The sequence below is a fragment of the Rana temporaria genome, chromosome 9 (genome assembly GCF_905171775.1).
Source record: "Rana temporaria chromosome 9, aRanTem1.1, whole genome shotgun sequence".
NCBI lineage: Eukaryota > Metazoa > Chordata > Amphibia > Anura > Ranidae > Rana > Rana temporaria.
Window position 1 is genome coordinate 135,798,405 of NC_053497.1, and position 14,286 is coordinate 135,812,690.

General features: G+C 47.5%; 1 protein-coding gene across 1 annotated transcript in view; it reads right to left on the bottom strand.

Annotated features, from left to right (window-relative positions):
* Positions 1-1,097: 1,097 nt before the first annotated feature.
* TPRN (taperin) overlaps positions 1,098-14,286 on the bottom strand; it is a 103,519-nt gene continuing 90,330 nt past the window's right edge. The window contains exons 3-4 of the mRNA XM_040324603.1: positions 5,510-5,616; positions 1,098-3,317 (exon numbers count right to left, since the gene is read on the bottom strand). Of these exons, the coding sequence (XP_040180537.1) occupies positions 3,255-3,317; positions 5,510-5,616 (170 nt within the window). The 3' untranslated portion in view covers positions 1,098-3,254. The remainder of the gene's footprint in view (positions 3,318-5,509; positions 5,617-14,286) is intronic.

Sequence of the window (14,286 nt, forward strand, 5' to 3'; positions counted from 1 at the left end):
TGTAGACAACAGCAGGCTCATTCAGTAAGTCAGAGTGTGCAATAGGCCAAGAGCAGCCAATCAAGCCTTAGAACCCAGTTACTGTACTCTATGCTATGGCTTCTTGCCTTGTACTGAATAAACTTGGGAGGTGGTAGATGCTCAGTGAAGGTCTATATGTCTGCTTGAGGAGTGCCAACAACATAAAGAAGACCTTCAATGCATCCAACCTGCATGACGAGCTTTATCACTCTGACATACTTCAATTCTGTGCTTTTCATCATAAAATAATGGGATATGTAATGGGCCAATCTATTATAGTATTCACACGTATACTCCTGCTTGTGTGGATTTCAAATATATATACAGATTTGCATTGGAACCAAATAGGCATGCACAGCAAGCACAAGCAGGGGTAAACACCACTTCTTTAGTAATCAACCCCTAAATATCCCAATAGTCTGGGTTATAGGGAAGTATGGAGGCTACCATTGCTGACCTTCTGAATATACTAATTGCCTGGCTGTCAAAATGATCTGAAGGATTAAGTACTTTCCTAGTCATTGACCTGAAACAATATGCAGCTTAGGAGGTCAGACTTGCCTTAAAGCAGTGGTTCACCCTTAAAAACAAGTTTCTACCATTAAATCCAGCATACTAGCGTGAGCTACAGTATGCCATTATTTTCTTTTTTTGCGCCATACTCACAGTTTAATCCCGTAGTTACGTTTCAGACTCCCCGCGGGGAATGGGCGTTCCTATGCAGAGGGGAACATGATTGACGGCCGGCTATGGCGCGTCACGCTTCCCGAAAATAGCCGGAGTAGGACTCGGCTCTTCACGGCGCTATACGGTGCCTGCGCACAGACTAGGAGCTGACTGCGCAGGCGCCGTGAAGAGCCAAGTCCTATTTCGGCTATTTTCGGGAAGCGTGACGCGCCATAGCCGGCCGTCAATCATGTTCCCCTCTGCCTAGGAACGCCTTTCCCCGCAGGGAGTCTGAAACTTAACTTCGCCATTAAACTGTGAGTATGGCGCAAAAAAATAAAATAAAGGCATACTGTAGCTCGCGCTAGTATGCTGGATGTCATGGTAGAATTTTTTTTTTATTTTTTTTAGGGTGAACCCCCGCTTTAAGCCCCCTTTCATACGGGCAGACCCTCCATTGCCCTCTATGGAGTGACGGGTGTAAACGAACATGCGTTTGTTTACACCTGCCGACATCCAATCCGCTAAAAACAGATGGATGGGGGATCTGTTCCCCCCTTCTGCCTAGCGGATTGGATCAGATGGCAGTCGGGTGCAAACAGACAGGCAATCTGTTTACATCCGATCTCCCATAGAAGAGAGTTGGCCACCCGCCTGCTCCTCAGCCATGATTAGCAAACAGATCCCCCCCCCCACTGAGCAAGCGAGGCTCCTGGACCCGTGTAGGCGGGCCCTTACTCTGACTTTTCTGATCCGCATACTTGTCCCAGGTCAGTGTTTCACACAAAGTCTGACAGCCAGGTAACTAGAATTCTCAGACGGTGGGCAGTACAGGTTCCATTTAAGTCCAAAGCCCCCTACATAAAGCAGGGGTGACCTTGGGGTCCTTGAGCATTTCTGTATAAGCTAGCCTTGACCCAGTGACAACACCATTTGAACATTTCAGCTTGGTGATAAGATAAATGACATAGGAGGGAAATGTAATGGCAACCAATCAACTTATTTTAATTTTCAAAGCTGAACAAGATGAAGCAAGTCGCCGACTGGTTGCCATGCATGCCAATTAACCAACTCTGTGGGAATAAACATTATAAAATGACATACAATTAACCAAAGGCCTTAACGACACTGCCATCGGAATAATAAAAAGATCAAATAGATCTGACCAGTCTTTTTCAGACTTATTTAGTAAGGCAGCCCAGGGTGCAGTGGTTTATATGCAAAATGCTGTAACCCATAGCAACCATCAGTCAGGACAGTGGAAGATGGCTGCCGATTGGTCACTGGCGGTTACTGCACTTTGATTTCTAGATCAGACACAAAAGGTGCATAGTGAAGGACACAAAGGGCTACTTTAGGTAAATTTCAATAACTTGTTTAGAGAGACTCCCAGCAAAACCGTATCATAGGACTGATGAAGTGCAAACATTTATAATGGTGTGTAACCCGCAGCAAAAAAGAGGGCAGCTATTAAAGAAAAGAATCCATGAATAATTGTCATTAGGGGTTGTTCCACTTGCTAAAGCCCAATGTAAGGAAAGTAGACAGGTCCTCATAAAGTGCAGTGCTGGCGTGACTACATAGAAATGCTACAGTTCACAGGGGATGATAGTGGAGAATTTCTGGAGTAACCATTCAACTTTAAAATGTGGTATAAAAACTGCTGCAGATGGGAGAGCGACCTTTCTATAAATGTGTCTCTAAAAAGAGCGGCCCATATGGTCACATCAGGGCCAACCAGAGCAATCAATCATCCACCTGTCCTCCACTCAGAGATCCATTCACGGATTCTGTAGTACGGCTTCTACGAATAGTCTCACTTAATGAGAGCTCCTGACCTCCCTTTAGCTCCATTAACCTTCGCCACACTGGAAGATTGCGGCAGTGGGGGGTTGGGCTTGGACAGATAAAGATAAACAAAAAGAATCAGCACAAGGGACACAGCATACTAAATGCAAGTTATGTCCCTTGTGCCAAATTTTCCATTTTTAATTTAGGCTAAACCTAGGCTGTCAAATCAAATTTGAAGGCAGAGCAGGATCACCATCAAGGCTGCCCTTTAAATACCAACTAGCCCAATTACAACATTGAACCCCAAATCCAGCAGAACCAATAAAACTGAATGAAAACCAGTGTCCGCTACCAACGAACCATTACAGAAAACGCCACATGCACAAATCTCAGGCGTCTTAGAGACAAAGCCTGAGAGTGAGAAATTCTCACACTCGCAACACAATTATCTTTCATCCAACGCACACCATGTTAATTAATATAATTAACACAGATCCACTGCAGGCATCAAAAGAATCAGCTACGCTTCCGATTTGGGATCAGAAATTGGAGTTGACAATGTGATTGTGTTCCAGTGATTGAAGAGCAGTGCAAAGAGGCTCCAAGTCCATCTTGAAGCTAAGAGAGCAAGAGTTCTTTCCCAAGATCCTTTGCAGCATGGGCACAAAGATGGCTGGGCCTCAGTCTCTGTATCATCAGGATCCTGAGTAGAAGCTGGAGGAATGTACGTGAGGGCAGTGAAAATACTACGGTAAGCGTCCAAACGTCCTCCGTCTCTAGAAGTATAGGGCCGAATCGCTGCGGAAATCCGAGTGGGAGTCGCCGTAGTCAGGTGTGAGCTGTAAGGAGAAGACAGATGACATTAGACCTTGTAAGATCTTCCTATATAAAATGTGACAGCTGGAAATGCAGACATGAACCATTTTAAAAATAATGTGCCATAAGAAAAAAAAATAAAAACACACAACATCTCTGCATTATAGAAGACACAAGGTGCCCAGTGTTATGAACGAAACTGGTCAGGCCTATTAATGTGCCCAAGACCACTGTGCTACCAAAGTGTAGAGGGCACTTCTAGCACCAGGAACCAGGCCGTACACGACAGTTCAACCTCTGGCCAGCAAAAGCTAAAGCCACCACCGGACACAATTAAAGTTGAGGTTCACCCAAAAACTCAATTTTTAACATTAGATTGAGGCTCATTTTGGGCAGCAGAATCGAAGCAGTACTTACCGTTTAAGAGAGCGATGTTCTCCGCCGCTTCCGGGGTATGGGCTGTGGGACTGGGCGTTCCTATTTGATTGACAGCCTTCCGACGGTCACATACATCGTGTCACGATTTTCCGAAAGTAGCCAAACGTCGGTGCGCAGGTGCCGTATAGAGCCGCACCGACGTTCGGCTTCTTTCGGCTACTCGTGACGCGATGTATGCGACCGTCGGAAGCCTGTCAATCAAATAGGAACGCCCAGTCCCGAAGACCATACCCGGAAGCGGCGGAGAACATCGCTCTCTAAAACGGTAAGTACTGCTTCGTTTTTAAAGAAACCACCCGATTCTGCTGCCCAAAATGAGTCTCAATCTAATGTTAAAACATTTTTTGGGGTGAACTCCCGCTTTAAGTCTCTCCCCTTAAATAAAAAGTGGGTCCAAAGGCCGAAGGTTCTTAATGTTCATGTATTCTATGGATGAAGGTAAAAAACGTTCAGTGTGCAGCATCCCCCCCCCCCCCAATACCCGAGCCCCCTCTCGATCCAGTGATGTGCACAAGAGCAGCGGCTTTCCTTGGGTCTCTCCCTGCTTACTGGCCAAAACACAGCAGAGAGAGCCATTGGCTCTTGTTGCTTTAAATAACAGCCAGTGAGAAGGCAGCAGGGGGCGGGTCCGAGCCAATCTTGGTGTGTCCTATAGACATGGGAGCAGCATGCACAAGTGCCCCCAGAGCACTTACTATGGGGTTACTCAGCAGGGGAGAGAAGCCAGGACCGCCATCGGGGGGACCTGAGAAGAGGAGGATCAGGGCTACTCTGAGAAAACCATTACACAGAGCAGGTAAGCATAACATGTTTATTTTTAACCACTTTCCAGCCAGCGACATACCCATACGTTGCTGGACTTCAAGCAGTTATACCGGCATGATGCCTACAGCTTTAAAGTGCCCCCATGCAAAGGCAAACGCATGCATTAGTCCCATGCGCACGCAAATAGCGATCGTCCCACACGTGAGGTAGAATACAAAAAGGAATCATTTCTTAAGCTGGCCATAGATGATCTAAATCTCGACCGTTTCAGCAGGAACCAGCAACGATTCAGTTAATGTATGGCTGGCTGAATGTACCCAAGCCGAATGCTCGACCAACAAGCCAGTCAGATTTTACATGTGATTATTGCAAGCAACTGTTATAGCCGCTAGCAATAATCACTGTGTTCTCCCTGTGCAAAAGGAAAATACCTCCGCCTATGGCCGGACTTAACCCCCGTACACACAAGCTGAATGTCGGGAGACATCAGCCGGTTCAATAGAAAAAATGGCCGATATTTCGATATTCGGCCCGTGTGAATGTCAGCCGGTCCTGTCGGACGTGCATGCTGGAAAACCAGCAGCCGACCAGCTCCTGATCAGTGCGCTCAGACAATAGCAGGGGCCGTCTCCCTGCCAGAACACAACAGCTCAGAGGGGGAAGATTGCTGCACTACCATCAGATTGTTAGCACAGTGGTTCCGACTGGAGAACGAAAAAAAAAAACGACTCAGTGTGTACCAGGCTTTAGACAAACGTTTAGATTGGCAGACTGCAGTACCATGTGTGAACACTGTGTGGCAGCACAGCACCTTTTAAATGTTACAGTACAACACACCATTCACCCACTTAGTATCAAGCGGGGAGATGCGGTAACCTATGGCAGCCAATCAAGGTTTAGTGTACAGAAACTGAAGAAGGTCTGCTGGCTGATATCAGATAAGCACCCCATATAGAATTCTGCTTGCTTCCCATGACCCCCCCCCCCCTTCCCCCTCATTCCATGTACTCACCATGCCCTCGTTGTCCGCACTGTCTGGAGAGGCCGATCGCGCCTGTGTCTTTTCATCCTGCCATTTACTGTACTGTACGGAGTGCTTTGGGGTGTAACTAGATAGACCTGAATGGATAGAGAGAGGATTTAATAAACACATAGTAACCCTACATCTATATGCATACAAGTGCACGTCCCATACTTATTACAGTAAAAATTTCAGTAACTTTTTAAATCTGAGTAAATCAATTCCTGATGTGTTACAGTATTATTTGTCAATAGAGCACTTTTTATCACTTAGGACATCTTTGAAGGGGTTGTAACGTCCCGCTTTTTTTCACCTTCATGCATCCTATGCATTAAGGGGAAAAAAAACCTTGCACTCTCTGGCCCCCCAGTCCCCCCCCCCCCCCCGTTTTACTTACCTGAGCCCTGAGACTCCGTGGGCGTGATAGTTTCCCCCTCTTCATTGGAGATTGATAGCAGCGCAGCCATTGGCTCCCGCTGATGTCAATCAAATCAATGACGAGGCATGCCGGTGGGCAGGGCCGAGTGATACACTTGGCGGCTGTGGCCGCCACTTTATCACACGGGAGCGCAACCGTAAGCTAAATCCCCTTGGGACAGCGCTTCCCAGAAGGGGGTTAGCTCTTGCGGGGAGAAGCCGAGACAGCCGCTGAGGGACCCCAGAAGACGAGGACCGGGGCCACTGTGCAAAACAAATTGCACAGTGGAGGTAAGTATGGTATGTTAATTTAAAAAAAAAAAAAAATAACCGTTACAGCCCCTTTGAGCTTCAGTAAAGTGACTTTGCCTGGTCCAATATGATGTCATCAGTCTGCCGCAGGCCTGAGGAAGCTCCTCTCCCACAGTGATCACTCAGACTGTACACTGTAAGTGCCGGTTCACACAGGGGCAACCTGACTTACAGCGCGACTTTGCAAGGCGACTTCAGTGCGACTTCAGCACGACTTGTAGCAACTTACAACGCAACTTGAAGTTGCCTCCAGGACAGGCGACTTTGGCTGTGGCTAATCACAGAATAATCAGCTCTGTGGGGGGGGGGGGAGGGGTTTGCCTGAGAAAACTATTTTCTCTTCCTGTAAAGTTGCTTCAGTTAAGATGGAGATCTGACTTTGGAGGCAACTTCCATTGAAATCTATGGGTACAAGTCGGATAGAAGTCGCCTTTAAATAGTACAGGAACCTTTTCTGAAGTCGGAGCGACTTCAGTAGTGTACATTAAGACGGCTCTCATTCACCTCAATTGATTTTCTCATGTCGCGTGACTTGGGGCGACACAATTGGGATCCCAAGTCGCGGTAGTGTGAACTGGCACCAACTATGTAGCAAGGCGAGAGGCTGCAACAGAGCTGATCTGTGTCTGATAATTGTGGACACAACCAAGATTTGTGCAGGTACCAGGATTGCTGTTTATGTCTTCTTTGAGCCACATCTCAATCCAGGAAGTCGATACTGCTATTATACATATCTGATTGTTTCATTTCTGTACAATGTATGGCCAGATTTAAGCAAAGAATATCCTACACTCTGGAATATACACTAATGCCGCGTACACACGATCGGAATTTCCGACAAGAAAACAGTGGATTTTTTTCCGACGTGTGTTGCATACACACGGTCACATAAATGTTGTTGGAAATTCCGAACGTCAAGAACGCGATGACGTACAATACATTTGTGCTCCACTGCAATCTGCAACTTTCTCTACCATGGTGACAGATGGGACTTGTAGTCTTTCCATTGACAGAGCCATGTGAATGTACAGGTGAAGCCACCTACAACCACAATCAGAAAAGCCTTTTTGGGCTAGTCGGGAGGGAGCAGTTGGAGGATGAGGGTTTGGGCAATGCACTCTGGATATAGAATTAATGTGAAGCATGCTTGATAAGGTGGACTCTGACTTTTTTGAAGTACAGAAATGTGAACTGAGCTCTGCGGAGACCACAGGGACCTCGAAGCTGAACATGGCTCCGATCCAGAACTAACCCCATAGTGTGCGACAGGTCCACTTTAACATGTTGATTGTGTCGCTTCATAAATGGTTAGGACTCCGATCTTTTCTCTAGGGCATGTTCTACCTGCGTCACTATATGGAATTTCCTAGACACTAACATAGTGCAGCGATAAGACAAACAAATACCTATCTAAAAGCGATATAAACAACCATAAAAATAACTCAAGATTTATACTGCTGCCTTCACCTCTGAGCAGACATAAGGAAACTGAAGCATTATAAAGACATCCACCCTCCGGGCAAATAAAAAATGATCCCTGTATAGTGGAGCTGTGCAAGCAATGGAAGGGTTAATTGCTAATTTACGTCTAGGGAAATAATAAAAGGCTAACCCAATCCTCCACCCTTTCCTGCAGCTTCTGCACCCCCATGCTCTAGGGTCCTGACGTCATCAAAACCAGAGCAAGGTCCATAGCCCTGCTTTGGACGTGAGGACACTGAGGTCTGCTGCTGGAGTGTAGAGGGTGCCACCTGCTGGGGGAGTGGAGGATCAAGTAAAAGTTTCCTCTCCCATGGACAAATCGAGCCCCACTGCAAGGGATCGTTTTTTTTCTGCCTGATGTTGGGCTTTAAAGTGAACCCTTTGTCCATAAGGGGCAAGTTCTCTTTAGCCGCCCCCCCCCCCCACCACATACTCCACTTTTGTTTGTTCAACCACCCTTCCTCATTTGGGCTCCAAGATGCAGGTGGTGCCCCAAGTCATGAGTTGCTCAGGTCATAGCCTATAAAGGGGCGAGAAAGCTGCTGCTTGGGTATTGGTCCAGTGCGGTCACATGCTCCTCTATACCTGAGTGTACAGGGGATGTTCTCCATTATGGACAGCTGTACAAAGTGATAGAGAAGCGAAGGAAAGGAGTAAGCGCTGCCAAGGAGACCACTGAAAAATTTGTTCTGGTCAAAGCCCAGGTAGACTGATCACCAATGCCTGCCTTTATGCATCTTCTTCATAGCTGACAAAACTACCAACATGGTGTACAGGACTTTCCTTGTGAATCTGTACGCATAGCAATATAACAGCCTACATTGACAGGGGTGTCAAACCCAATTTCAATGTGGAACACCATCAGCAGTATGGTTGTTCTCAAAGTGGCAGTTGTATCTGGGGTGCACTGTATACAGAGTGCAGAGTTTAGGACTGCGCCGTGTACAGAGTTTAGGGCTGCGCTAGCCACAGTGTGCAACCCCAACCCTCTCCCCCAAAGCTTTCTTGCATCATTACAGTCTCCTACTGGCCAGGCTCTAGTACCTCCCTGTGTAGGCGGCTCTACAACCCATGTATTTGGCTCTAGTACCTTCCTGAGTAGGCGGCTCTACAACCCATGTATTTGGCTCTAGTACCTTCCTGAGTAGGCGGCTCTACAACCCATGTATTTGGCTCTAGTACCTTCCTGAGTAGGCGGCTCTACAACCCATGTATTTGGCTCTAGTACCTCCCTGTGTAGGCGGCTCTACAACCCATGTATTTGGCTCTAGTACCTACCTATGTAGGCAGCTCTGCCTCCCCTTACAGGGATCTCTCTCTCTCTCTCTCTCTCTCTCTCTCTCTCTCTCTCTCTCTCTCTCTCTCTCTCTCTCTCTCTCTCTCTCTCTCTCTCTCTCTCTCTCTCTCTCTCTCTCTCTCTCTCTCTCTCTCTCTCTCTCTCTCTCTCTCTCTCTCTCTCTCTCTCTCTCTCTCTCTCTCTCTTTCTCTCTCTCTCTCTCTCTCTCATTCTGGAGATCTGTCCCCTCCATGCCCCTCAGTCATTGTGTGCAGAAATCTGCTACATCCAGGAGCCACTGAGAGCAAAGCTATTCCTTGTAAACACAGAAGGCTAAGTGTTTACAAGGGACAGAGGGAGCGGAGGGTGAGAGTGGGAGGTGCCGTTCCGTCAATTTCTGGATGCAACAGCCCCATGGCAAGGCCTGGTGTGCCGGTGACTTGTCGTTATGGTTCCCCTATCCAGATGGTTCCTGTAAGGCAGGGGTGCCCATCCAGTGGCCCGCGGAGCCCTCTGATGTGGCCCGTGACCTCCTACTCTGGGAACGAATAGAACAGAATACTGTTATTACCGGTCAGTTTTTTCACTAAAATCACACTGTATATATGGGCATATCTGTTCTGCACTGGTTACTGGGCTGCTTTCAAACTGATCCACAGATGCAGAGCAGTGCACTTGCGGGTTACCTGCACTGAGTTTGGTGAGCTTTCTGAAAGTGCACCAAATCTGCAGAATATAATTGAAGTCTATTGCAAAGTGCAGGAAAGCCAAAGGTACACTGCGTTGCACAAGCGGTGCAGGTAAACCACAGCGCATCAGCGTGAAAGCAGCCTTGGGCCCCTTTCACGCGGTCAGTTCGACCCAACTGGACCCTCCCTTCACCTCTAAGGAGTGGCAGATGTAAACCGACTTGTGTACTACCTCCAATCCGATCATTGATTGTGGCCCGCGACCGGTTACCAAGTCTCTGAAGTGGCCCTCACGCTTCAAAAAGTTGGGCACCCCTGCTGTAAGGACTGCGCAGGCGCAATCCTTGCCGACGGAAATCTCCGAATCTCGGCCGGCATCCAGGCTCATTCCTTAACATCCCGGTGGATTGGAGGATGTTAAAAAAAAGAGCCAGGAGGCCGAGCGAGCCGCCCGAGCGAAGCGAGGACCTGAGGCCGACTGGCCACTTTCCTCAAATTCCACGTCGCCCTGGATGCTGGCCGAGGTTCGGAGATTTCCGTCGGCAAGGATTGCGCCTGCGCAGTCCTCACAGGAACCATCTGGATAGCCGGAACCATATTGGCAGATCACCGGATTTGGAGATAATTATTTGCAGATAATTGGCCGATTCAGAGCTCTGCCTTCTCTTTAGGCCCAATGCCACTTCCCTTAAACATGGCCTGTGTGCTGTGGGCATACCAGTGTGGTGATGGTCCCTAGTAGATCACAGATCAGGCAAGAAGCGGGGCAGTGGTACAAAATTTCCTCTGGACAGTCAGCTTTCTTATAGCCATAATACATAACAGGGATAACCAGACTAGAAGGATTAGATTACACATGTTTAGGTAGGTACAACAGTGTATGTACACGTATTTCCATTGTAGGCTGCCCTTTACCAGGGTCACCCAGTAAAAGATAACCATGGCACAGAGTTTTGACTTTGACCTGCAATAGGAAAATCTGGATATAAACAAACAGAGGTTCAACATCACTGCCACCCCACCCCCACCCCAGGCTGCTGCTACTGTTATTTGGCCCAGGCTGTCATTGTGCAGTGAGTCAGTGTGACTAGGAAGAGATAACGGATGGATGATTAAGGGTTCTGACACTCTGGTGAACGTGAGCTGTCCACAGCAACGTGGGGAGAGGAACCCAGACACGATGGCATGTCACATCACAGGAACAATATACGTTACGTAATGTTTTCTTTAATAACAGAAGAGCTGAGTCTGCAGGTTCCTCATCCACACCCTTTCCAGTAGAAGAGTGAATGGCTGATGGCGAGCTGACCTGACCCATACAGTGTACAAAGCAGGGCTCCGTACCCGATACACAATGGTCTTTATGGAGAATGTTATGTAGGAAATCGGACAATGACTTCCTAGCAGTGTATAATATATGGGAACCATACCAGATCTCCAGGACAGTGGCAGGTGTTTGGGCTCTGGAAAATCTTTGCTCTAGAAAGAAGTCTGCATCGGAATGCTAGTTTCCTCTACATTACAATTCTATTTGCTGGAATGTTACATCTGGTAAAGGCCTAACAATAATGCCACGTACAAATGTTCGATGGGAGCTTGTTGTCGGAAAATCCGACCATGTGTAGGCTCCATCGGACATTTGCTGTCGGAATTTCCAACAACAAAAACTTGAGAGCTGGTTCTCAAATATTCCGACAACAAAACTTGTTGTTGGAAATTCCGTGTGTACACAATTCCGATGCACAAAATTCCACGCATGCTCGGAATCAAGCAGAAGAGCCTCACTGGCTATTGAACTTAATTTTTCTTGGCTCGTTGTACGTCTTGTACGTCACCGGGTTGTTGACGTTTGGATTTTCCGACAACATTTGTGTGACCGTGTGTATGCAAGACAAGTTTGAGCCACGATTTTGTTGTCGGAATGTCCGATCGCGTGTACCCGGCATTACAGTTTATGAAGAACAGTGAAACCGCAAAAACATCTCCCATCCCCTCTTCTGCGCATCCCTCTCATCCCGGCCTCCATGTTACTAAGGGGCCGGCATCCTCAGTATTGGGCCACACCTCAACCAAGGTAAACTACTCCTCTGGAAGAAAAATTGGAGGCCGCCATTGTTAAACTCCAATTTCGAAAATGCTAAATGCCTCCAACCTTTCTGGTCTGAGGACAGGGACTCAAAGTACTGGGGGGGTCAGCACTTCCAAAAGGTGGCCAGTAATGTCAGCCCCAGTATTTCCCTCAGGACAGGCTGCAAAACTAACGGTTTGAGGTAAACTTTATTTGTTTCTGGGTTGGTTTTCTTTTATGTCTTTTTTCCTATGAGTAACACCTATGTCAAACACTTAGCGGCGCCTATTGAATGGATATATTACACAATAAGAAGAAGTGACATCGATCAAGGTTCACCACCCACCATGTCATATTTCTGTTCCTGTATATGACATTTATAGATGCTAACTCAGCACTCCCTCCAGCCTCACCTCGCTATACTATGTATGTGGGAGGATGTACTATTGTTGGGATTCTCAGTACATGTACAGTAGACGTAGCTCACCTCTATAAAAGTTTCTACATGTCACTTATTAGCTGTGAGAGCCCTGTTCAGCCATTTGCCAAAGAAGGACTTCTTTAAAGAGACCCTGTCACTTTAAGAAAACAAAGTCCTGGCAGGTATAACATGCAGGCAACCAGAGGTCTATACACCGGCAGCAGCTTTTTAGTGCCCCTTCTGTGACTAAATGCCAGACTGTTATCAGGCAAAGCTTCAACTCTTGATAACGAAACTCCCCCCCCTCGTTCCAAACACCCATAGTAATCAGTCAGGCAGCCAATCCTAGTAATGCATTGGCCAACTGGCTGCACTTCCAATTACTATTGGATGCCTATAGCCAACTTTACAGAATAGCGTCCTAGATAAAAGGTTAGGCCACCTACAGATTATGTTATTTTCAACCATCCTTGACAAACCTTGACAAAAAAATCACAACAAACATGAAGCTCTACGAAGCTGGAAGCCCAGTCTCCATATGTAAAGACCAAACATGATAAATTCGATAAAAAAACAGAAGTTAAAAAACACAAAACCCCCCAAAAAAATAAAGAGAGAGAGAATGGCCCGGATTCACGTAGAGCAGTGCATAGTTATGCCGGCGTAGTGAATATACGCTACGCAGACGTAGCGCAGAGCAGCGAGCACTGTATTCACAAAATAGGTGGAAGTGGGCGTGATCCATTTAAATGAAGCGTGACCCCATGCAAATGATGTGCCGAACGAACGGCGAATGCGCCGTCCTGTGGACGCAACCCAGTGCGCATGCTCAGAATCACGTCGGAAATACTCCATAAGATACGTCGAATCACTGCCTACGACTTGAACATAACCTACGCCCATCCCTATTCACGTACTACTACGTAAACGACGAAACATACGACAGCTGTTCCCTGGTCCATACCTTTGCATGAGTTGCGCCTCATAGATGGTGTGACGGTATCGGTATGATATCCCCGTCAACGTTCCCTTCTTCCCATAACGACAATCACCCCAATATTCCACGAGGAGGGATATCCCTGGAATCGCCCAGAAAGCCACACATGAGACAAGCTTACTGCTGGAACAAGACACTTTATTGACACAAAAACTCAGCTTATATGTGGTTACAGCCTGTTAGGAACGCCCCCTCACACAGTGGGGTTTCCCATACAGATTATAGGAGACAAGTCGGGGCCGACCATGCAGACATGTTTCTTTAGATAAAGACATCACTGGAGTTAATTACTAGGTGTAACAGCCTGACCACAATGAAGCAATCAGAATAATTAACATGAGCCCCTTATCTAATCATTGTAAACAGTAAGGCCGGTCTCCTTCCCACACACAATAAATCAATTACCATTTGAACTAGGGAGCTGGCTGAGGACGGGTCATTAACATGTCAATAGCTTGTGACACATGAACCAAGCAGGGAGATTTACACTGACATCCTTCACAATGGCCCCCCTTTTTCTCCCTGCTCCGGCAAACCCGGTTGGACCTTCCCTGGTCCAGTAGGGTTGACGGGTTCAGAGCTTTTAGTCCGAGGTTAACTCCGTTTGGCGTGACTGACCTCCATTGGTAACTGCTTCCGACTCAGGTATGCTACCGGGTCGTCAGATCACACGCCGGTCAGTCCCCAAGTCTTTGTGCGATCTGCAAAGTCACCAGAAGTCAGTGTGAAGACAGCGAATGGGTCTGTGCGCCGCCGTCTAGGTGTCCCGCTATGGGAGGGGGCAGGTTATGGCGTCTCAAGTGACAATCACAGGAGATTCATAAAAAGAAAAAGTTATATTTGTTGAAATGCTGTAGCACTGGTGCTCAGAGTCCGGGGGGGGGGGGGAGGGGACTCAGAGCCCCATAAGGTCAGCCACCCCCTGCTCCCTCCGCAGCCGCCGGTTCTCCTCTTTGAGCTTCTCCAGCTCCATCTCCAGTTCATGGAGCCTGGGGGGGTCAGCCCGCTGTGACCTCAGGTGGTTGTTCTCCTCCTCCATGCGGCTTATGCACTCCTCCAGCTCTATGTACTCACGGATCAGATCCTGCTTGCTCATGTCCTGCAGG